This window comes from Procambarus clarkii, chromosome 44 (genome assembly GCF_040958095.1).
Source record: "Procambarus clarkii isolate CNS0578487 chromosome 44, FALCON_Pclarkii_2.0, whole genome shotgun sequence".
Lineage (NCBI taxonomy): Eukaryota > Metazoa > Arthropoda > Malacostraca > Decapoda > Cambaridae > Procambarus > Procambarus clarkii.
In genome coordinates this window covers 5,455,284-5,478,478 of record NC_091193.1, presented here as the reverse complement: position 1 = coordinate 5,478,478, position 23,195 = coordinate 5,455,284, and the positions used below count along the sequence as shown (strand labels likewise).

Genomic DNA, 23,195 nt, shown 5'->3' with positions numbered 1-23,195 from the left:
GCCTCCTTCCCAGCCTGCCTCCTTCCCAGCCTGCCAGCCTGCTTCCTTCCCAGCCTGCCAGACTGCTTCCTTCCCAGCCTGCCTCCTTCCCAGCCTGCCAGCCTGCTTCCTTCCCAGCCTGCCTCCTTCCTAGCCTGCCTGCCCGCCTCCTTCCCAGCCTGCCTCCTTCCCAGCCTGCCAGCCTGCTTCCTTCCCAGCCTGCCTCCTTCCCAGCCTGCCTCCTTCCCAGCCTGCCTCCTTCCCAGCCTGCCAGCCTGCTTCCTTCCCAGCCTGCCTCCTTCCCAGCCTGCCAGCCTGCTTCCTTCCCAGCCTGCCTCCTTCCCAGCCTGCTTCCTTCCCAGCCTGCTTCCTTCCCAGCCTGCCTCCTTCCCAGCCTGCCTCCTTCCCAGCCTGCCCTCCTTCCCAGGTTGCCTCCTTCCCAGCCTGCCAGCCTGCTTCCTTCCCAGCCTGCCTCCTTCCCAGCCTGCTTCCTTCCCAGCCTGCCAGCCTGCTTCCTTCCCAGCCTGCCTGCCTGCCTCCTTCCCAGCCTGCCTCCTTCCCAGCCTGCCTCCTTCCTAGACTGCTTCCTTCCCAGCCTGCCTCCTTCCCAGCCTGCCTCCTTCCCAGCCTGCCCTCCTTCCCAGCCTGCCTCCTTCCCAGCCTGCCAGCCTGCTTCCTTCCCAGCCTGCCTGCCTGCCTCCTTCCCAGCCTGCCTCCTTCCCAGCCTGCCTCCTTCCCAGCCTGCCAGCCTGCTTCCTTCCCAGCCTGCCTCCTTCCCAGCCTGCCTCCTTCCCAGGCTGCCTCCTTCCCAGCCTGCCAGCCTGCTTCCTTCCCAGCCTGCCTCCTTCCCAGCCTGCCAGCCTGCCTCCTTCCCAGCCTGGCAGCCTGCTTCCTTTCCAGCCAGCCTGCCTCCCTCCCTGCCATCATGCTAACGGGTAGTGTGTGTTAGGCTTATCTTCGGGAATGAGCCGGTCTCACCCCCACCACCAACAAACCACCCGCCCCCCTACATCCCATCTCTCGTGACTACCACTCACTCCCTGCCTGCAAGCTAGCCTGCCTGCCTGCCTGCCTGTCTGCCTGCCTGCCTGTGCCTGCCAGCCTGCCTTTCCCTCCCTAATTCTCACTACTTGCATCCCTTCCTGCCTACCTCCTAGCATCTCTCCCTACCTCCCCCTCCCTCTTAGCATCTCTCCCTACCTCCTAACATCTCTCCCTACCTCCCCCTCCCTCCTAGCATCTCTCTCCCCCCCTCTCTCACTGATTCTCCCCCCCCCCCCCCTCATTCATACTGCCTCCCACCTAAGCTCCATCGTCCATCCACCCACCAGTCAGCCATCACTGACGCAATGCGTGCATTTGGAGCCAACATGGTGCACAGATGTTTCTTGATTGTGCAGATATGTAAAACAAAAGCACAGAATGAACATTCCAGCCTTATGGCAATTCAAAATAATAGGAATAATAGGCCGTGAATCTGTGAAGTCACAGTGGGCAAACTGGACCATCGCCCACCCACCACCACAAGCCGGCGTGACGCTTGGCGGACCCCTTCCTACCCGAACTTTGTTCGGGTAGCATGACTCCCCAACCCCAATCGGGAAACTGGAAGTTTCAGATAACTAAAGTTCGGAAACCAAGTGGTGCTCTGTATATATATATATATATATATATATATATATATATATATATATATATATATATATATATATATATATATATATACAGTGGTACCTCGGAATGCGATTGTCCCTGTATGCGAGGTTTTCGGAAGGCGAGGTGTATTTACTCCAAAAATTTGTCTCGGAAGGCGATGGTTACTTCGGGAGGCGAGTTTGGACGCGAGTTTGTTGATACGCGTACAGCCGACCTAGCGCGTGGTGGTTCGGCGATCGTCGCCCCTCTGCCCCGCCGCCCCTCAGTTTACCATTGTCTTGCGCTCAGTGACTACCCCCACATCAACTCTTCTCGCGGATTTTCAGTGTTTTGTTGGATTTTTGGTGATTTGTCTATACAATTTGTTATTATATATCTCACCATGGGTCCCAAGAAAGCCAGTGGTAAGGATAAAGGCCAGAAAGCTCATGTGAGGATGACAATAGAGGAGAAACAAGAGATCATTCGGAAGCATGAGAACGGTACACGTGTTGTTGAACTTTGTAGGCAGTACAACAAAGCCACATCAACAATATGCACTTTACTTAAGAAGAAAAATAAGATTATGGGTGCTAAAGTGGCAAAAGGAGTAAGAACAATAACGAAACAAAAGACCACAAATACTTGAAGAAGTGGAAAAGTTGTTATTAATTTGGATACACGACAAGGAGTTGAGGGGTGATAGTGTTTCGGAGGCCATTATTTGTGAGAAAGCCAGGGTGTTGCACGAAGACCTTCTAAAGAATACCCCTGCAACGAGTGATGCAGATAAGAAAGAGTTTAAGGCAAGCAGGGGCTGGTTTGAAAAATTTAGAAAGAGAAGTGGTATCCATAGTGTTACAAGGCATGGGGTTATGTGATGTGATTATGGAAGGGGACTCCCCTTCCAAACAGTAACTCCTCTCCTCCTCCCCCCTCCTCACCATCTTCCATACGCCTACAGCACTCGACAGCAAGGTAAGTAATAACTGGAACACAGTTTTGTAGGTTTATTTAGATGAATTAGGTAAATTAGGTATAAAAATTTAGTTTGATGTGGGGTTTTTGGGGTAGTCAGGAACGGATTAATTCATTTCCCTTTATTTCTTATGGGGAAATTAACTTCGGAATGCGAGTTTTCGGAAGGCGAGGTGTCTCCAGGAACGGATTAAACTCTTATTCTGAGGTATGCCTGTATATATATATATATATATATATATATATATATATAGTATTCCTTAGATTTAAATAATATCAAAAAGAGAAATCCAACCAGTCATTACCTGGACTTACCTCTACGCCTGCTATGGTGCTGAGGATCATGGTGCGTCGAGGCCCTCAGTCCCAGCTGTTCGCATGTGAGGCAAAGCCAACACGGAGGGGGGTCGGCATTGCCTAAGTCAACACACTGACCATGGTAGATCACACCACATCCATCACACTGAACATCTGCACCTAAGGAGTGAGGTAAGTATGTCAATTTTATATATGATACAGAACTTAAAATTTTACCAGGGGTGAAAAGTTAAATTTGTTAAAAGTTTGAAACAGATAACTCTAGGGCATATGCTGAAACAAATGCAGGAAACTTAAATAACTTAATTTGCTATTGTTGGGAACTACTTACCGAACAAAATTAACTGCTAAACACAAAAACCAGCATTGAATATAATGAAACGCCATTTTCTGGGTGAGTCCCAGACGCTCCCCGGAGCTATCCAGGCTGAATGGATATGTATATCTTTCTGGCATCAGTTAATGCATGGAGTTCTTGCCTACCGGGGACCACGTGCCAGAACCTGGCCCCCTCTAGAGAGGCAAGAGGAGCAATGGTCTATAGAGACCCCCTCCCTGAGGTTGGGAGCAATCTATGTCTGCCATCAACCGGGACAGGCACCCAGGAAGGTAGGCGCCCCAAAACAGATCCCTATTCTGGTAAAAGTATTGTGACCAAAAGCCGAACAAACGAAAATTAGCAAACTAGCATGATGTCATCACGTCGCCGCGCCGTTGTCTGCGCACCCCACCCCTCCCCGGGAGGAGGAGGGGGAGCCCCAGACCAATCTGCCGGCGACCCAACCTACAGTTCTTAGGCTGGATGTCCAAAAAACGCGAAAAACACCGCCGAATGGAGGGAGGGAGGGATGCTGGGGAGCCTCCGGGACTCACCCAGAAAATGGAGTTTCATTACATTCAATGCTAGTTTTCTGGGGGAAGCCCCGTTGGCTCCCCGGAGCTAACTACCCAAAGGAAAACAGGGACTTACCCGAGTGGCGGTTCGTCTTCACTCCTCAACACGAAGTCGAGACAACTGGTTGCCACAGCCGACCCAAGGCAACGCAGACCCTACCTGGCCCCAGAATATTCACCAGGTAGCGAGCAACCAGGACCCTGTTCGACCTCCAAAAAACCTCGCGCCCGAATGTCAACCCAAGATATGTTGCCAAAGACTGCAGCTAAAGCATCAAGCTTACGCACGTCGTGGGGCACGGGGATAAACCGCAGGCTGGCTAGATTAACACTTTCACCCAGGGGTGGCGCCGGACATCGTCACCAAGTTTTCTCTTGTGTCCGCATGGGTGACTCCGGCTGGAGTCTCGAGAAAAAATATTTGTATAAATTCCAATTTCTATCCGATCTACTTGGGGATAGCTTACTTATGTTCACCATGAAATTTACGTTTTATCTAATAGCCGAAGAGCTTAATTGGGAGAACGGCATGGCAGTGAATCATCGTGGTAAAACAATTGTATCATTGACACAACGAGTATAATCGACATAGTTTTTTTATTTGTTGCCGGTCAAACGCATCCTTATGTGACGTTTTATACTTATGTTCTTCTAGAATATTCTATTGCGAACACATTGGTATAAAAATGAAATACGTACATTGAAAAATAATGTCAGGACAGTGAATTGAATATACACTTTTCAATGCAGGTTTCGCCGATATGCCACCGCGGGTAACACTTCGGCCACTTTCCACACTCTTGTAGGTGGGCTGCGACATTGATTCTATATTTATATGCATATGTCCGTGTAGAGAATTTTATTGCGATTTCAGTGATACCAAAATTAACCCTGTAGGACAAGTGTGGAGTTTACAACCCCGAAGATAGTTGAAACATTTCGTTGCTGTCTGGCGCTCACGGCTAGTGATCGACGCACAGTATCCACTCAATTTAACGACCTCTTTTATACCGATCGGCCGGTAATAACGACCGGTTTGGGAGATCGGTATCTGGAGCCTCGTATACCGGTCTGGTGGTCGATATTACTGACGGTCGGTATTGGGTTTGTTTTGGCATCGACAGCCCCTCACATGGCGACCAGGCCACTGACCTCGATCTTGTATATTAAATCTTAACTTTCTCTTAAAATGATTCAGTTTTATGAAGAAAATTCTAAATTATTATTAATAAAATATTTTAAAACAATTGTTATTAACCCTTACACTGCTCAGGGGTCCTTGGGACATTTACACCCCTGTGCGCAAGAAAAAAAAAAATTCAAAAAAATTCTTTCGTCTTCTAAACATGTTAATTTGTGTCCCCTGAGCACGGAGAAAATAAAAAAAAATCGTAGGTGACATATTTTGGGCGCAATTGACCGAGGAAGTCTGGCAAAAAGTGGGCGTTGACAGAGCGGTCGTCAGACCCGGTCAGCGTCACCCGCGTTGACAGATGGGAGTTGCCACAAAGATATTATTACCAAATTGTTTCAATGTCTCCGATTGATTTTTTCTTAGTTTTTTTGCAGTAATATTATTCAATAGTGTGTATTGTAATATATTTATATAATAAAAGTGGTTAATAATCGCTATACTCAAAAGTATGATGTGCATATTAGTGATTCAATTATTATGTTTATAAAACAATAAACAAATAGTTTTGCTGCTATTACACTCTATACACAGGTTATATATAAGTATTGGCATGTTTTGGTCACCATAACGAACCACTAAGTTGGTATTGAGAGTCGAAAAGCAACGAGGAGTTACCGCCACACACCAGCCAGCCACTCGCTGCCACTCCCTCAACACACGCACTAAACTTTCTCCCCCAACAATACCATTTGTGGTGTTATTACACTATATACAGACGTTATATATAAGTATGTGTATATTTTGTTCACCACAACTGTACAGCTAAGCTGATATAGTTAGTTCAGGCACTAAGAGTCGTCGCTATACACAGATGGCGGCTGGCGGCTCCCTCACTCTTTCAAGGTCACACGCACTAAACTTTCTCCCCCAACAATATCTTTTGCAGTGTTATTACCCTATATACACATATTATATATAAGTATCTACATGTTTTATGCACCGTAACTGTACACCTAAGCTTGTAATGCGCCCAAAGAGCATAGTGGCCACCCTCTAAACAGCCAGACAAATCGTGCAGACGACGTCACCTCCGTCACCCATATGGCTCCTCCCAGCATAATACTTTTGCTGTTATTACACTAATACACACATTATATATAAGTATCTACATTTGTGTTCACCGTAGAGAACCACTGACCTGGTATGGTGAATGCAAACAATAACAGGTAGCCACACAGTCAGTAAACGATGCTGTCTCCCTCCATCTCTCAGCATCACTCCTCCCACAGCGCTAATTATTACAACATTCCTGCTATTATCACAACCCTGGTTGTTTATATCAGTCATTGGTCATCTGTAATATTGTCATCGCTAAATAATAACAATTATATATTTATTTTGACATTTTTCGGCGATGCTGTGGTCACAAGCTGAACATCAATGCTGTTCGCTCATGCTGTGTGCGCCGGCCTTGGTTGCTCCAACAGTACTGTGCCTCTCACACCTGAGAATATTGCCCACGATTTTTTTTTTAAATGGCATCTGTTTACAAGAGCCCTGAGGAAGCTACTGTGAACCCCGTATAGCCGCGGGCCATTTGAATCAGGCCTGGCACCCTATGGCGTATATATACGCCATGCGCACCGTGGGACATGTTACTCAGGGCGTATATATACGCCATGCGCAGTTTAAGGGTTAAGCAAAATTCTTTGTTTTCTTATTAAATACCTTTTATAGTATAGGCAATAGGTATTTTTTTTCCCCATGGACCTAGAATGTACTGCGCCTGGCCATGTGACCGCATTGTTTACTGTGAACTCGCGCAGCTGAGAGCAATGTCTCAGAATATTAGCCCGAGAAAATCAGATTCAGACAAAAATAGATAAATTTATAATTTCAACAGTGTGTGAAAGCACCCACTGGGAATTCAACAAGTCATGCAGCATCCGCTGGCAACGAGTGCCCTACAAGCCATGCTGCACCCGCCGATGCTGAATTCCCATCAACAAGTTGTGTAGCCTCCGCTGGCAACGAATGCTCTGCAAGCTATGCTACACCCGCCGATGCTGAATTCCCATCGACAAGTCGTGCAGCCTCCGCCGGCAACGAATGCTCTGCAAGCTATGCTGCACCCTCCGATGCTGAATTCCCATCAACAAGTCGTGCAGCCTCCATCAGCAATGAATGCTCTGCAAGCTATGCTGCACCCACTGATGCTGAATTCCCATTGACACATTGTGCAGCCTCCGCCAGCAACGAATGCTCTGAAAGCCATGCTGCACCCGCCGATGCTGAATTCCCATCAACAAGTCATGCAGCCTCCGCCGGCAACGAATGCTCTGCAAGCTATGCTGCACCCGCCGATAAGTTGTGCAGCCTCCGCCGGCAACGAATGCTCTGCAAGCTATGCTGCACCCATCGATAAGTTGTGCAGCCTCCGCCGGCAACGAATGCTCTGCAAGCTATGCTGCACCCATCGATAAGTTGTGCAGCCTCCGCCGGCAACGAATGCTCTGCAAGCTATGCTGCACCCATCGATAAGTTGTGCAGCCTCCGCCGGCAACGAATGCTCTGCAAGCTATGCTGCACCCGCCGATACTGAATTCCCATCGACAAGTCGTGCAGCCTCCGCCGGCAACGAATGCTCTGCAAGCTATGCTGCACCTACCGATGCTGAATTCTCATCAAAAGTCGTGCAGCCTCCACTAACGATATAAAATATGATTGAAAGGCATATAAATTAGTGTAAAGAGTGTTGATAGAGTACAGTATTGTAAGTGTTAATGATTATTTAAGCCTTGACAAAAAGATACTGTACAGTGTAAATATACAGTAGAAATAATTTTCAATTGTGAATTAGAATTAGAACTCATGTGAGTTCTAATTCTAATTAGAATTACTAACTCATTAGTAGTAAGGCTAGCTGTTGTGTGAAATGAATGCCTGAAAATAAGTGTACATACTGTATGTACCCTGTATACAGTCCTGAACAATATAAAACAAGCGCTGCAGAGGATGACGTAATCTTCACAGCTTCTTAATCTTCAGCTTCATTAAAAGTAAGTCAATTTACCAATTTTATTATAGTATTTCAACATATTTTTTTTTTTCAACAAAAGCTACATATTAATTTCTGCAAATGTATATTATATCATTAGCAGAGAAAAGGTGAGCTCAAAATATTTCGTCTTGGCTAGCTCTCAGTGACAAGGCTCGATCACCATTGTTATGGCCTGGCCACCACAACCTGTGTCATAACATTAAAAATACATTACCTGCACTGTTCAGGGGAAAACAAAACACATATCTAAAATTTTATTGAGAAAATATTAACAATCACTGATTGATACATAAAATATTTTGCAATACAAAGGAATGAACCAATTTTTTCCCACCCATCTGGACTTGATCAGACCGTGTTCACACATCATCCATGCAGCAGCCACCAGCTGGCTTAATCATCGGCGTGGCACTAAATTGGAACGCAATTACGCAATGAACTTTATTTAATTTTAGTTATACAGTATAAAATATAACCTACCTGAATGTTACTTAAAAAATTACCCGACCCGACTTAACTTCGGAAATAACGGAGCTCCGGAAATAACGACCAGGGTACAGCCCCATATAGGCCGTTAAATTGAGTGAATACTTTTTTTATTTGGTGCTGATCTAACTTATGTTTTGGTGACATTTTATACTTATGTTCTTCTAGAACATTCTATTGCGAACACATAGTTACAAAAATGAAATACATACATCGAAAATTAACGTCAGGACAGTGACAAGAGTATACACTTTTAAATGTTGCCGCTCGATCGCCCGAAACGCCGCGCGCACAAGGGGAAAGTTTTTTCTATTCGCCGGAGCGCGAAAGTGTTAATAACCCTGCGGACAACCTGAGAGACCTGAGCCTGGGAACAGGGATGTAGATAAACTGGGTCAACCCAAAACGCATCCCCGACCACCGAAGCCGTGAAGCGCAAATAAAGGCAGAGAGCCAGACCACGCATCAACAACCCAAGGCCCCCTCCGAAATGCAGCTGTTTCATTCTTCGCCAGAAAAGAAGGAGACGGCTGCAACTGAATAAAACGACCACCAGGATCGAAGGAGCAGAAACCCCTGCGCCGGAGGAGAGCATAAAACTCCCAGACCCGACCCTCAGAGGCTAATGCCAACAGGAAAAGAGCTTTATAAAAACAATCTCGAACGGAAGGGGCCACAACAAACCGAGGAGAAGAGAGAAACGAGGGCACCCGGTCCAAAGACCAGGACGGCTCAGGAGGTGCATGAGCAGGCCGGAGGTGAAACAATGCCCGAGACAGCTTGCGAAACGGGGCTGAAGTAACATCAACACCGAAAGCTAGCTGATGCAGCTCCGCCAGCACCGCACGATACGAGGCGACAGTATTGGGCATAAGATGACTGTCCTAGAACAACCAAGAGAGAAAGGACAGAACTCTATCAGAGACTAAAGAATACCTACTCAGTGATAAGAAGAACCAGAAGGACTACCAGGAAACTTCATACTGTCGCCGAGACGAAGCACGCAGGTGGGAGACCAACAACGAAGCCACCTGAGCACCATACAAGGGGATGATAAACCCGAGTCAAAAACCCCAGATGCAAAGACTTGAAGAGAAGACCAAACATGCTTCGTACCGGGTTGAACCGATCCACTGAAAAAGTCGGGAAGGCCGCGGGAAGATCCTCGGGTTTGGACACCAAGCAAGCAGCACCTGAAACCAAGGCTGGGCCGGCTACAAAGGAGCCAGAAGGATAACTGTTCCCTGGCAAGTCTCCAAGCGAGCCAGGACCTGGAGCAACAGCTGAACCAGGGGAAAATGGTACAGGCAACCCCACCTCGCAAAGTCCTGCCTGAAGGAGTCGACCCCAACGGCCTCGCAGTCAGGGAAGGGTGCCACGTATACCGGGAGATGCCTTGACCACGCCGACGCAAATAGGTCTACGTCCGGAATCCCAAACATCTGGCACAGCCAACGAAAAGAGTCAGTGTTGACCATCCATTCCATAGAAAGGGGAGGGAAACGAGACAGGTTGTCCGCCAGGACGTTCGACACCCCCCAGACGTGAACCGCCAAGAGAGCCAAACCCCGAGAACTCAGCAGACGAGTCACCCGAAGCGACCAGCCCCAAAGAGCTAAGGACTGCATCGAACCCCCTTGGTTCAGGCAATGAACCACCGGGGAGCAGTCCAGATGGAGCCGGATCGTCGATCCACGAGCGAGTCGAACCCTCCGGAGCGACATCCACACTGCTGCGAACTCCCTGACCGTGCTATGACCCGGATGGAAGGACGGACCTCACTGCCCCAGGCCAGCCTGGTGAGCACTGGTCACAAAGCCCCAGCCAAGAGACGATCTGTCCATAAACATATCGAGAGAGGGCTCGGGTAGGCGCCAAGCCACTCAACCCCGAAAAACCCGAAGAGGAAGCCGGTGATGAAGCAACTGACGCAAAGCCCCCGGTGGCTGAACCCAATGGTCGCGAGAGAGACAGAAGAGACGTCCCTGAAGGAACAAGAACAGCCAACGAAGCTACACCCGACCCGGCGGGTACACCATCATTGCAAAGTTCAGGCTCCCGCAAAAACTCGAGTAACCACTGCGTGACCCGCTAACCCCTCAGAAACAGATGAAGGCGAGACCACAGGCGAAGCAGAGCCGCTGGAGGCAGAGACAAGGAAGCGGTGCGAGCGTCCCAAACCAGACCCAGCCAAGACTAAACCTGAGAGGGAAACAGATGGGATTTCCTACAGTTCACCAAGAACTCGAACCCGGCGAGCTGGGAAAGAACCAAATCCCTGGCGAGCAGACACGCGGACTGCCTGGGAGCTCAAACCAGTCAACCGTCGAGATAGGCCAAAACCTTAACACCTAACAGATGCAGGCGGGATACCACGACACAAGTAAGGCTGGTGAAAACGTGAGGTGCCAGATTCAGCCCGAAGGGAAGACAACAAAAGCAGTAACCTTAATGCCCCACAACAAAACCGAGCCAGTCCCTGAACCTCAGATGAACCGGGACGTGCCAATACACGTCCTTGAGGTCCAGGGACACCATCCAAGCACCCAACTCCAATAGAAGACGGACCTGGGATAGAGTAGTCATCCGGAAGGAGCAATAAACCCACGGGTTCAGACGGGACAAGTCCAGAATGAACCAGAGGTCCACGCAGTCCCGTTTCGGGACCGGAAACAGGTGGGAAACCCACCTGAGGGAGGTTATCTTGAGGTTATCTTGAGATGATTTCGGGGCTTTAGTGTCCCCGCAGCCCGGTCCTCGACCAGGCCTCCACCCCCAGGAAGCAGCCCGTGACAGCTGACTAACTCCCAGGTACCTATTTACTGCTAGGTAACAGGGGCATTCAGGGTGAAAGAAACTTTGCCCATTTGTTTCTGCCTCGTGCGGGAATCGAACCCGCGCCACAGAATTACGAGTCCTGCGCGCTATCCACCAGGCTACGAGGCCTCTACGAGGGACGTCGTTGTTTCGACCACCCCCAGGCGAACCCACTCCGAGATGACCCGACAGAGCGCAGAAGAGGCCTGCCCCGCCAGACCTGAACCCTCCAAGGGAGGAGGAGCCACCCAAAGCCACCACAGGCTGAACAAAACAACCTGAAAAGCCCACGAATCGTGGGACCAGGCGCAAGCCGCCTCCCCATCGCCCCGTCAATGGGACGAACCGTGAAAGGGCTGACGCACCTTGCGAGAACCTAAGTGGCGAATAGGGCGATCCCCACGCCGACTAGAAACAGCCGGAACCGTAGGCTGCGCCTGCCCCGAATCCAGCACCAATGGCCTACCACAACAAGATGAACCCCGAGCCCTAGCAACACTTTTCCGGGAAGGTCCCCCACGAGCCCCCTGGAGCAATAACAACTGACATAGGCCGACAACTAACTGAGGCCACCTGCAGGTACTGCACCACAGTTGATTCAGCAAACAGCAACAGACAAAAAGGAGAAGACAACCGAAGAGTCAGGGTCTACCTTGAGGTGGTTACCTTGAGGTGCTTCCGGGGCTTAGCATCCCCGCGGCCCGGTCGTCAACCAGGCCTCCTAAATCTAAGCGGATTCTAAGGAAGAAGCCAGCACCGCCTGCCGACACGCAAGGCGAGACACATAGAACTGCGAAACCGCATCCTGCAGGATTGGCGCAAAGAGCTTCAGCAAAGCAGACAACGCCCGTACCACGGAGGCCATACACTGGACCTGGCAGTGGCCCTAAGCGCCCCAACATCCAATTCAAGCCAGTCAGAGGACAGCTCAAGGAGAGAAAACAACCACAGGGCAAAAGAAGCAGGCCACGAGTACACAAGTCTTCCACCTCCAAGGCAGCAGAAAGGGAAGGAACCTGCACGTGAAGCTGCATGACACCAACATCCCGCGGAAGGGCAGGGGCGAACAAACAAGCATCGAGATGTTCGAAGTCGCCCCCTCAGGAAAACCTGAAATGCAGACTGAGTCTCTCGCCACTTAAGCATGCAGGATGGACAGAACGTGTGCAAAGCCTCCAATGAAAAAAAGAGGGCAGTCTGCCAACCAGGACGACTCTGGAACTTCATAACGAACCCAGTACGAACCAGCAGAGCCGTACACGAAGGAACGCGGATACATCACGAAGGAATAATCCGGGTCACGCAGGAGGTAAGCCGTCAAGGCTTCCCTCACCTCAGAAGATGAGATGCGGGAAGCCAGAAACCTCTGAAAGGACGGAACCGATTACCTGCGGGATCACAGAACCGAACCCAGGGAGGGGTGGACACCAAATCCTATTCGTACACGGAGGGAGCGAAAGAGAACCCCTCTCCTTGTAACACCAAGCCCTGCTCGGAGGGCTGAAAACCCCAGGCGGGGTCCAACAGGGCCCAAAGCCCCCCAAGCCAACCCCTCCCCAACCTCAGGAACCTCGCCCTGAGGACTCGAGCGAGGTTCTCCAAACTCTCCACCTCTAAAGAAATGATGGGAGCTGCCAAAAAAGCAGGAACGAAGGGGGCCCACTGGCCAGATCCAGAAGCTCTGTCAGAAGGACCAGGCTCAAATGCCTCTGCCGCAACCCCTGAAGGGGACACTCCTGAGACCGCCCGAGTCTCAACACCAACTAGACTCTGCCCTGACTCCGAAACCTTCATACGCTTCAGAGCCAGACTAGGAGGGGCGGACGGAACCAGAGCCGAAGCGACTCCCACCCCCAAGTCCAGGACCCTATAACCAAAACAGGGCAGTCTCGGAGCATCCGGGGTCGCAACCAACCGAGCGCGTTGCAGCAACCTAAATCTAGCATGCAACGCCGTAGCTGCCTGCACCTGCAAATCACTATTAGAGGCTTGGGTGAACTGGATGACATACAGACAATACACGTCGCATGACTCCGGGTCAAAACAATCACCGACCCAACAGGTAGCATGGTGGAGGCAAAACCAATGAGTGTCACCCCGAGACAAGGGGACAGAGCAACTTTCAAACTCGCAAGACGCAAGGGGGGACTCAAGGGTCACATCCATCGGACCACGTAGCCCCCGTGGAGTTTTCCAGGACCCTCAGCCTTGGTTACATGCTAAAGGAAGCCCAGATAGGGTACTGCGAACCTTCGCCCAAGTCTACCAATCAAACTTCTAGAAGCTGAACCCCTGGAATGTGTCCACTCACGGGGGCCAAGCAGTAAGGACCACCAACAGAGTGACAAATATATATACCCCAAAAACAGCAATGGGAGACCACAACGGCAGACCCTCCCCCACCAGGCAAAACAAAACAAAAACAAAAGAAAAACCCCGCAAGAGGACAACATACCCAGTCGGAACAGAGCCAGCCGCTGTTATAGGTGAAAACTAGCTGTGCAGTACCCCATGCCCCTGCCAATGACAAAAACTACCCCCCTACCAGAAACAAACAGGAGCAAGAAAAAATCCCACCCCAGCTGACTCCAAGGGTGGCCAAAAACCGAGCAGAAATCGGCACAGCGGGGGTAGATCCAGAGGTGACTTGTGGAAGGAGGCCCAAAGCCCCAAGGGCAGTACAGTGGTACCTCGGAATATGAGTGTCCCTGTATATGAGTTTTTCGGAATACGAGCAGGATTTCCTAAGAAAATTTGCCTTGGAAGGCGAGGGTGTTGATACGCATACAGACCGACCTAACGTGTGGTGGTACGGCGATCGCCCCTCAGTTTACCAGTGCCTCGCACCTAGTGACTATCCCGCCTCAATTCTTCACCAGGATTTTCAGTGTTTTGTTGGATTTTTGGTCATTTGACCAAGGCAAGAAAGTGAATGTGAGGATGACAATAGAGGAAAAACAAGAGATCATTTGGAAGCATGAAAATGGTACACATGTTGTTGAACTTTGTAGGCAGTACAACAAAGCCATGTCAACGATATGCACTATACTATGGTCCCTGGTAGGTCTGAACTCCTTAGCTAATGTCCTGGTCTAATATAACATACATTAGCCCGATAAGCTCCAGGGAGCCATAGGGGCTCCCCACAGAAAACAGGCGCTGACTCAGTGTGCGTCCCAGACAGTCTGTTGCTCGCCAGCTGTCAGGCAGGAGTGGCCACAAAGAGATAATTACCTAATTATTTCAATGTGTCTGATTGATTTTTCGTAGTTTCTTTGCTGTAATATTATTCAATAGTGTGTAGTGTGATATATTTATATAATAAAATGAGTGAATCATCACTGAACTCAAATATATGGTGTGCATATTGTTGATTCAATTATGTTCATCAAACAGTGAACAAATACTTTGTCAGTTATTACACTACATACACAGGTTATATATAAGTATCTGCATGTTTTGTTTACCATAACGAACCACTAAGTTGCTATTATGAGTCAAAAAGCAACAAGGAGTGACTGCCACACACCAGTCAGCCACTCGCTGCCATTCACTCCCTCAACACCTCACTCGCCCACATTCTCCTCCCACCATACTGTTTTTGCTTTTATTCACTATATACAGATGTTATATATAAGTATCTACATTCGTGTTCACCATAACAAACCACTAAGTTGGCATGCTGAGTGGCAGTGGCAGTCCACCGCTGGCTGCTACTTCCTCCCTCCCTCAACTCATCTGACTCACCCACATTCTCCTCCCACAATACTGTTTTTGCTTTTATTCACTATATACAAATGCTATATATAGATATCTGCATGTTTTGTTCACCACAACTGTACAACTAAGTTGATATAGTTAGTTCAAGCACTAAGAGACGTCGCTACACACAGTCAGGTGGCGGCTGCCTCCCTCACACATTCAAGGTCAGACACTAAAATTTCACCCCCAACAATACTGTTTGTGGTGTTATTACCCTATATACAGACGTTATATATAAGTATCTACATGTTTTGTTCACCATAACTGTTCAACTAAGCCGGTATAATGCCCAAAGAGCATAGTGACCACCCCTACCAACATGTCAAATCATGCAGATGCTGCCACACCCATCACCAAAATGGCTTCTCCCCCACACTCTGTTATTACACTGTACTGTATATACACATTATATATAAGTATCTACATTCGTGTTCACTATAACAAACCACTAAGTTGGCATGCTGAGTGGCAGTGGCAGCCAGTGGCAGCCCATCACTGGCTGCCACACCCTCCCTCCCTCACCTCACCTGACTCACCACCATTCTCCTCCCACCATACTATTTTTGCTTTTATATACAGACGTTATATATAAGTATCTGCATGTTTTGTTCACCATAGCGAACAACTAAGCTGGTATAGTGAGTCCAGACAGTAAAAGGTGGTCACACAGAGTCAGCAGACAATGCTACCTCCCTCCCCACCAAGATTACTCCTCCCACTACAGCGCTAATTATCACAACAATCCTGCTATTATCAGAATCCTGGTCTTTTTATCAGTCAAGGGTCTTCTGTAATACTATCATCGCTAAATAATAGCATGTACATATATATTTTGGTATTTTTAGGCAATACTGTGGTCACAAGCTGGTTAACAGTGCTGTGAGCTCATGCTACGTGCACCAGACTTGGTGGCTCACTCACTTCTGAGGCTCTCACTCCCGGGAATTTGGCCCACGATTTAAAAAAAAAAATGGCGTCTGTTTACAAGAGCCCTGATGAAGGTGTGGTGAACCCCGTGTATCCGCCGGCCGTTTAAATCTTGCGTAGTACTCCAATACATCATATGATGTGGAGCACAAGTTACTGCAAGTCACTGAACACATCATATGATGTCTTGCGCACTTAAAGGGTTAAGGAAACGAAGATCCAAACCTGAATGAAGACAGATTCATTAAGGAGGCGTAATCCGGGTCATGCAGGAGGCAAGTCGCAATGGCGTCTCACACCTTATAAGGCAGGATGCGGGAAGTCGAAAACCTTTGGAAGGACAGGACCGACGGACCTGAAGGGACACGGAACTGAACCCAGGGATGGGCTGACACCGAACTCAACTTGTACATGGAGAGGGGGGGGGAAGGAAAACCCCACTCCCTGTAACAACAAGCCCCACTCAGTGGGTACAAAAACCCAAGTGGGATCCAACAGGGCCCAAGGCCCCCAAGTCAAGGCATCCCCCAGCTCCGGAAACATCCACATCAGGACCCGGGGCCGAGCCGTTCCCCAAAGCCCCAGCCTCAAAAGGAAAGACCGGAGCAGCCGGAAAATAGGAAGGAAAGAGGCCCACTGGTCAGACCTAGATGCTTCGGTAGGAGGAACCGGCTCGAATGCCTCCCTCGCCACCCCAGAAGGGGCATCCCCTGAGACCGCCTGAGTCTCCAGACCAACTAAACACTGCCCCCGACTCCGAAACCCTCAGACATTTCGGAGCCAGAAGCAGGGGTTGGATAGACCAGAACGAACCACAGCAGGGGAAGGACTAGAGGGGGTACGGACAAAGTCGAGGCTACTAACACCCCCAAGTCCGGGTCCCTATAACCAAAACGAGGCAGCCTCAGGGCTTCCGGATTAGCCACGAATCTAGAGCACTGCAGCAACCTAAAATGAGCATGCAATGCCTGTGCTGCCTGCACCTGAACAGTGTCATCATTGGACTGGGTGAACTGAGTCACAATCAAGCAACAAAATTCGCAGGACTCTAGGTCGAAGGTGTCACCGACCCAACAGACAGCATGACGGAGGCAGAAACGGTGAGGGTCTCCCAGAAACAAGGCGACCGAGCAACCCTCAAACTCGCACAAGGTGAACGAGGACCCAGGGGGTCACAGCCATCAGATCCACACATCCCTGTGGAGTTTCCCATGGGCCCTTAGATGGAACTCACCCTAAGGGAAGCCCAGGCAGGATACTGCTAACCGGCGCACAAAATTGCCAACAAAACAGCAGTCATAGCTGCCCCACTGGACGTGTACATTTATGGCGGCCTAGCGGGGGACCACCAAGATACAATTGGGTGAGAACAAAATCAAGGGGCAAACCCCCCACCCCCAACACCAGGCAAGAAAATAAAATTAAAAGAAAAACTCACAAGAGAACAACGTATCCAAGCGGAACAGAGCCGGCCACTATGAGAGGTGACAACTAGCTGCACAGTACCCTGCGCCCCAACCGGTTACAAATACTACCCCCAACCCAGAGGCAAACAGGGGTGAATGAAACCCCCCAGCTGACTCTAAGGGTGGCCAATCCCCAAGCAGCAAAAGACCTTATAAAGGTCCTTTGGAAGGTGGCACCTAGGGAAGGTGACCCTAGGCATATGCAGCACGAGTACTTGTGAATATACTCCTAGCTCGCGCACCACCAAGTACAGCACCATACCACAAGGCACAAGACTGGAAATTAGGAGCCAGAGTTGCACAACTTTGCCAGCCTCACATCAGCCACAGAACTGCAGGGTGGATAGCCGGCGCGGGGGTCTGGGGCTTCCAATTTCTCTCCCGGGAAGGGAGGGAGTTTGTACAGATTGCAGCGATGTGGTGACGTCATGCTCGTTTGCTCGTTTTCATTTGGGGAGGTCTGTCCACTAGTTCGGCTTTCGGTAACAATATTTTCACCAGAATAGAGGTTTGTTTTGGGGCGCTTACCTTTCTGGGTGCTTGACCCAGTCGAGGGCAGACATAGAATGCCTCCAACCACATGGGGGTTTCTATAGGCCATTGCTCCTCATGCCTCTCTGAAGGGGGCCAGGGTCTGGCTCATGGTCCTCGGTAGGCCTAAGAACTACATTCGCTTGACTGATGCCAGGATCTAATACATTCATATCAGCTCGGATACCTCCGGGGAGCCAAAGGAGCCCCAGAAATGAGGTTGAGAAGCAAGTGTTTCCACACTTCTTTATTTATTATTTTTATTTATTTATTTATTTATGCATATACAAGAATGTACATAAGGAATGTGAGGATACAAATATGGTAATTACAGTCTTGTAAAGCCACTAGCACGCGCAGCGTTTCGGGTAGGTAAATTTGTTTGGGAATTTTTGGGAAATCTTATTTGGGAAACTACTAAACAGTTTATCGAAGACATTGAAAGATTCAGAAAAGACAGAACATGGCAAAAATTATAGAGCTTTATGGTGAAATTAACCCTTATAATGCAGTTATCATATGTTGGATTTAACCACTGTGCTGCGCCAACCGAGAAAACTCGGTCGGTGGGAAACTGTGCCAACCGAGAAAACATCCTTTGAATATTTCGTACCCATACAAAACATGTGCGCTGTAGGTTGTGTACGAAATGGACTCTTGAGACCTCCAGTGAGAGACAGCCATCTTGGAAAAAATTCCCAGACTACCCTAGGGCTGCTGGGTAGGTTAGTACTGAGTGAGCAACCATGGGTGACGCACGCGCCTCTGGCTCCCAAACACTCGTCTGACATGGTGTTGAAAGATCGTTCTCTGTCGGTGAAATTCAGACCTTATTGTTTGAAGAACATAAGGGTCATGATATTGATGAAGCTAGGCACAATAAGGACCTAACACAAAGGTTGGATGCAAGTGATACAGCACCGATGAGGACGATATAGCAAGCGTATCTTCTTGTAGCTTTGAGCGCCACTCTTGCCCACCTATGCCATCTCCAATTTTTATATATGATACATAGATGAATAGTTTTCTGGGTTCAGTGATGATGCATCTGATATAAGTAGCATAGATGAACAGTGTTAGCAGCTTCCATGGTGGTGTTTTCCATAGCTATTTTTGCGAATAGCTGAATCTCTTCCAGAATGGTTGAAGCTCTTCCTGATTGACTGAATCTCTTCCAGAATGACTGAATCTCTTCCAATGAGGGACCTTACAAAGCGATCTTTTCAAGACTACCTTACAAATGTATCTTTTCCTATAATCTTTTCAAGACTACCTTACGCTTCACAAGCTTGGCTACATACCACCTACAGCCAAGGGTGTATGTGAGTACATTACTTGCAAGTACATAGAAACAGGAAGCGAAAATCTATCTGTACCTGGTGGAATGAGAGCAAAGTCGCACTGTGTACCATGGACTACTTCGTTGATTATTACTCACTTTCGAAGTAGTGAGTGTGTAATACAGTGTGTTACTGTGTAAATAGTGTGTGAAACTGTACATATTGTAATTTTAGTGAATTTTTAACAAGTAATATTGTGACAATAAGCATTTATTATGAACACATTACTGACACATGTATCACAGTGCCATGGAACATTATGAACATTCTATTGTATACGATTAAAAAATACAAATAAAACAGCATTGAAAATACATAGAACAAATAATTGAAAATATATTTGTGGCAACTCGTGTGCTTGAATAGCCCGAGCGATAGCCTCTGGGAGCTTCACACACAGACGACCAGCCCGTGACGCCCTGTTCTCCACGTCCCCAGAGCCAAAGTGGAATTTTTTAGTTTTTTTACATGTACGTGTTCAGGGAAGGGAATATATCATTTTACAAAGCTCAACAAAATTTTTGGGAACACTTGGTTTTATGTGCATCGGGGAAATGTGACAATAAACTCGGCGCATTACAGTGGTTAAACTATTAGTGTCTAAGCCCTACAAATCTGTGAAATAAGAGTACTGGCAATATCCTCTCTGATGAAATGTTGTTGCTTTTAACTCACTGCACTAATTTTATTTAAATCTTAAACTGTAATCTATGTGTAGTAGATTCCAGTAAAATATTCAGAAAATCATTTGTGTCAGCTTCAAGCATCTAACTGGGCTTCAGTTGAAGCCTCACAACCCATAGAGGACTCAGTTGAATCCCAGGTTGCATTGCTTTTGACCATGTCATGGGCTAGTGGTTTAGGGTTATCTTGAGGTTACCTTGAGGTGATATCTGGGCTTAGCATGCCCCGCGGCCCGGTCCTCGACCAGGCCTCCTTTTTGTTACACACCCCCAGGAAGCAGCCTGTAGCAGCTGCCTAACTCCCAGGTACCTATTTACTGCTAGGTGAACAGGCGCATCAAGATGAAAGAAATTATGTCCATTTGTTTCCACCTCCACCAGGGATCGAAGCCGGAACATCAGGACTATGAATCCTGAATGCTGTCCACTCAGCTGTCAGGCCTCTTGACCTAATATGGTGTATGCTTGGGTGTATGCTTGGGAATGCCCAGTGTGCAGGTCTGAATCCTCATCATGGATTTTACTGATTTCCTCACTGTTATTATTATCAGACTCCTGGTCACTAAATCATGGATATGAATAATTTTCCACAAGTTTATTTTCCAAAGGAACACAAGGTCCTTTTTCAGGATTTGTAGATGCACAAAACCAGTGCTGTTAGCTGTGGTTGTCTGCCTCACACTGTGAACATCATGGTCTCCGTGGTGTAGTGGTAAGACACTCGCCTGGCGTTCCGCGAGCGCTATGTCATGGGTTCGTATCCTGGCCGGGGAGGATTTACTGGGCGCAATTCCTTAACTGTAGCCTCTGTTTAACGCAACAGTAAAATGTGTACTTGGATGAAAAAACGATTCTTCGCGGCAGGGGATCGTATTCCAGGGACCATAGGATTAAGGACTTGCCCGAAACGCTACGCGTACTAATGGCTGTACAAGAATGTAACAACTCTTGTATATATCTCAAAAAAAAAAAAAAAAAAAAAATCATAACCAGCATTGTGTTCAATGATATTTGAATCTAGTATGTAGTCTTTATCACAGTTAGGATCCTTTACGAAGATCCTTTATCATTGCAAAACAAGAGCAGTTATTAATTTATTTCATCATAATTAAGTGATAGTGTGGGTTCAAGGTGCATGGTGGGGCTGTGAGCAGCTGCAGCATGGTCACCCCTCTCAATAATGAAGCCCTCGTGACTGGGAGATGTGCCCAGAATGTGTTTCCATGATGGCATCTGTTTACTGGAGGCCTGAGAGGCCAATGTAAGCCCCATGTACATGCAGGATTTTTAAATCTTAAGTAGTACTTTACATCATCCCTCATTAACTTGCACAATGGAGTCAACATTAGCACGATCTGACTGAATCACACATTTCATACACTGAAGGGTAAATGAGATAAAGACTCCAGGCTGGTGCCATATATTCCAGAATTAGTCTGCAACTATATACCTTATTCAGAATGATCCACTAGCCACACACATGATCCACAAGGGAGCCGGTCGGCCGAGCGGACAGCACGCTGGGCTTGTGATCCTGTGGTCCTGGGATCGATCCCAGGCGCCGGCGAGAAACATTGGGCAGAGTTTCTTTCACCCTATGCCCCTGTTACCTAGCAGTAAAATAGGTACCTGGGTGTTAGTCAGCTGTCACGGGCTGCTTCCTGGGGGTGGAGGCCTGGTCGAGGACCGGGCCGCGGGGACACTAAAGCCCCGAAATCATCTCAAGATAACCTCAAGATAACACAGCTTTACCTGGGACTATCACAAAAATGAAAGTTGTCACTTCAGAAAAATGATTTAGTTGACTGCATAGAGCAGTAGTCCCTCTTTATACTAACTAGTACTTAATACAATAATAACAATAATTGTTATAATTACCCTTTATTTTGCACATGGGGCAGATCTCTTCTGATGGTTGTGATGATGTAGGAAACTCCTCTTCCACAGACTGAGGTGAAGCAGGTTGTGATGGAGGACATGTGGCCAGCGGCGAACATGAAGATTGTGTAGGGGAAGCCGGGCGAGACTGTGGTTGTGATGGAGGCTGAGACGGAGGCCGTACTTTACGCCTTAAAGTAGGAGGAGATCCTGCGCCAGATGTCAGCCAAGCTCGTCGTTTCCGGCGCTAAAGAAAAAACCCAGCGTTGAATGTAATGAAACGCCATTTTTTGGGCGAGCCCTGGAGGCTCCCTGGTGCTTATCAGGTTAATGTATGTTAGATTAGACCGGGACATTAGCTATGGAGTTCAGACCTACCAGGGGCCAGTGCCAGGACCTGGAACCTTCAGAGAGGTTGCAGGGAGCAATGGCCCTGGAAAACTGTGGTTGGGGTTTTTCCTTATCCGCCATCGACCAGGGTCAGGCACCCAGGAAGGTAGGCATAACAAAACAAATCCCACATGGTAAGAAACTAACAACAAAAACCGAACAGAGAGGTAGAACTCCCTACAATCCCAAGGAAACAAGCAAACAAGCAAACATAACACACTACTGCCGCGCTGCTCGTCTGTGCAGCCCTCAGGCCCCGGACCTCACCACGCCGGCTGCATAGCACTCCAGTTCGGAAGCTAAGCTTCAACAAATGAAAAAAATTGCCGACCAGTGGGAGGGAGGGTTGCCAAGGAGCCTCCGGGGCTCACCCAGAAAATGGTGTTTCATTACATTCAATGCTGGTTTACTGTGGGGAGCCCCTACGGCTCCCTAGAGCTTCATACCCAAAGAGAAGGGAAAGAAAGGGCTAACCCGGGAGGTGACCACCACAAACTCTGCAACGCGAAGTCCAGAAAATAGGCTGCAACCTGCGACCCAAGGCAACAAGAACGCACAGGAGCAGACGCGCATAAAGAAAGGGCGGCCAAGAACCTGTGTGACCCTCAAATCCCTGCGCCCGAAATGAGCCCTAGACGTCACCAACACAGCAGCAAAAGTTGCAAACGTCCGAATAGCACGGGCACAAAGACAAACCACAGGCTGGACAACTGAAAAACTCTGCGGACGACCTAGGAGACCCGAGCCCTGAAAACAGGGAACGAGGGGAACCGGATCAAACCAGAGCGCATCCCCAGACACGGTACGCAGGTAACGGCAAAAAGCGCAACCAGACAACACAAGACGCAACCCCGGCCAAACCAACCAACCATCAATAACCCAAGAACCCCTCCGGAAAGCAGCCGTCTCGACCGT

The 23,195-nt window shown here is 48.5% G+C and overlaps 1 protein-coding gene across 1 annotated transcript in view; it reads right to left on the bottom strand.

The window, feature by feature from the left end:
- Positions 1-23,195, bottom strand: part of LOC123745437 (uncharacterized) — a 350,652-nt gene that overhangs the window by 145,651 nt on the left and 181,806 nt on the right. The window contains exons 7-8 of the mRNA XM_069300596.1: positions 21,891-22,137; positions 2,908-3,069 (exon numbers count right to left, since the gene is read on the bottom strand). Coding sequence (XP_069156697.1) covers positions 2,908-3,069; positions 21,891-22,137 — 409 coding nt within the window. The remainder of the gene's footprint in view (positions 1-2,907; positions 3,070-21,890; positions 22,138-23,195) is intronic.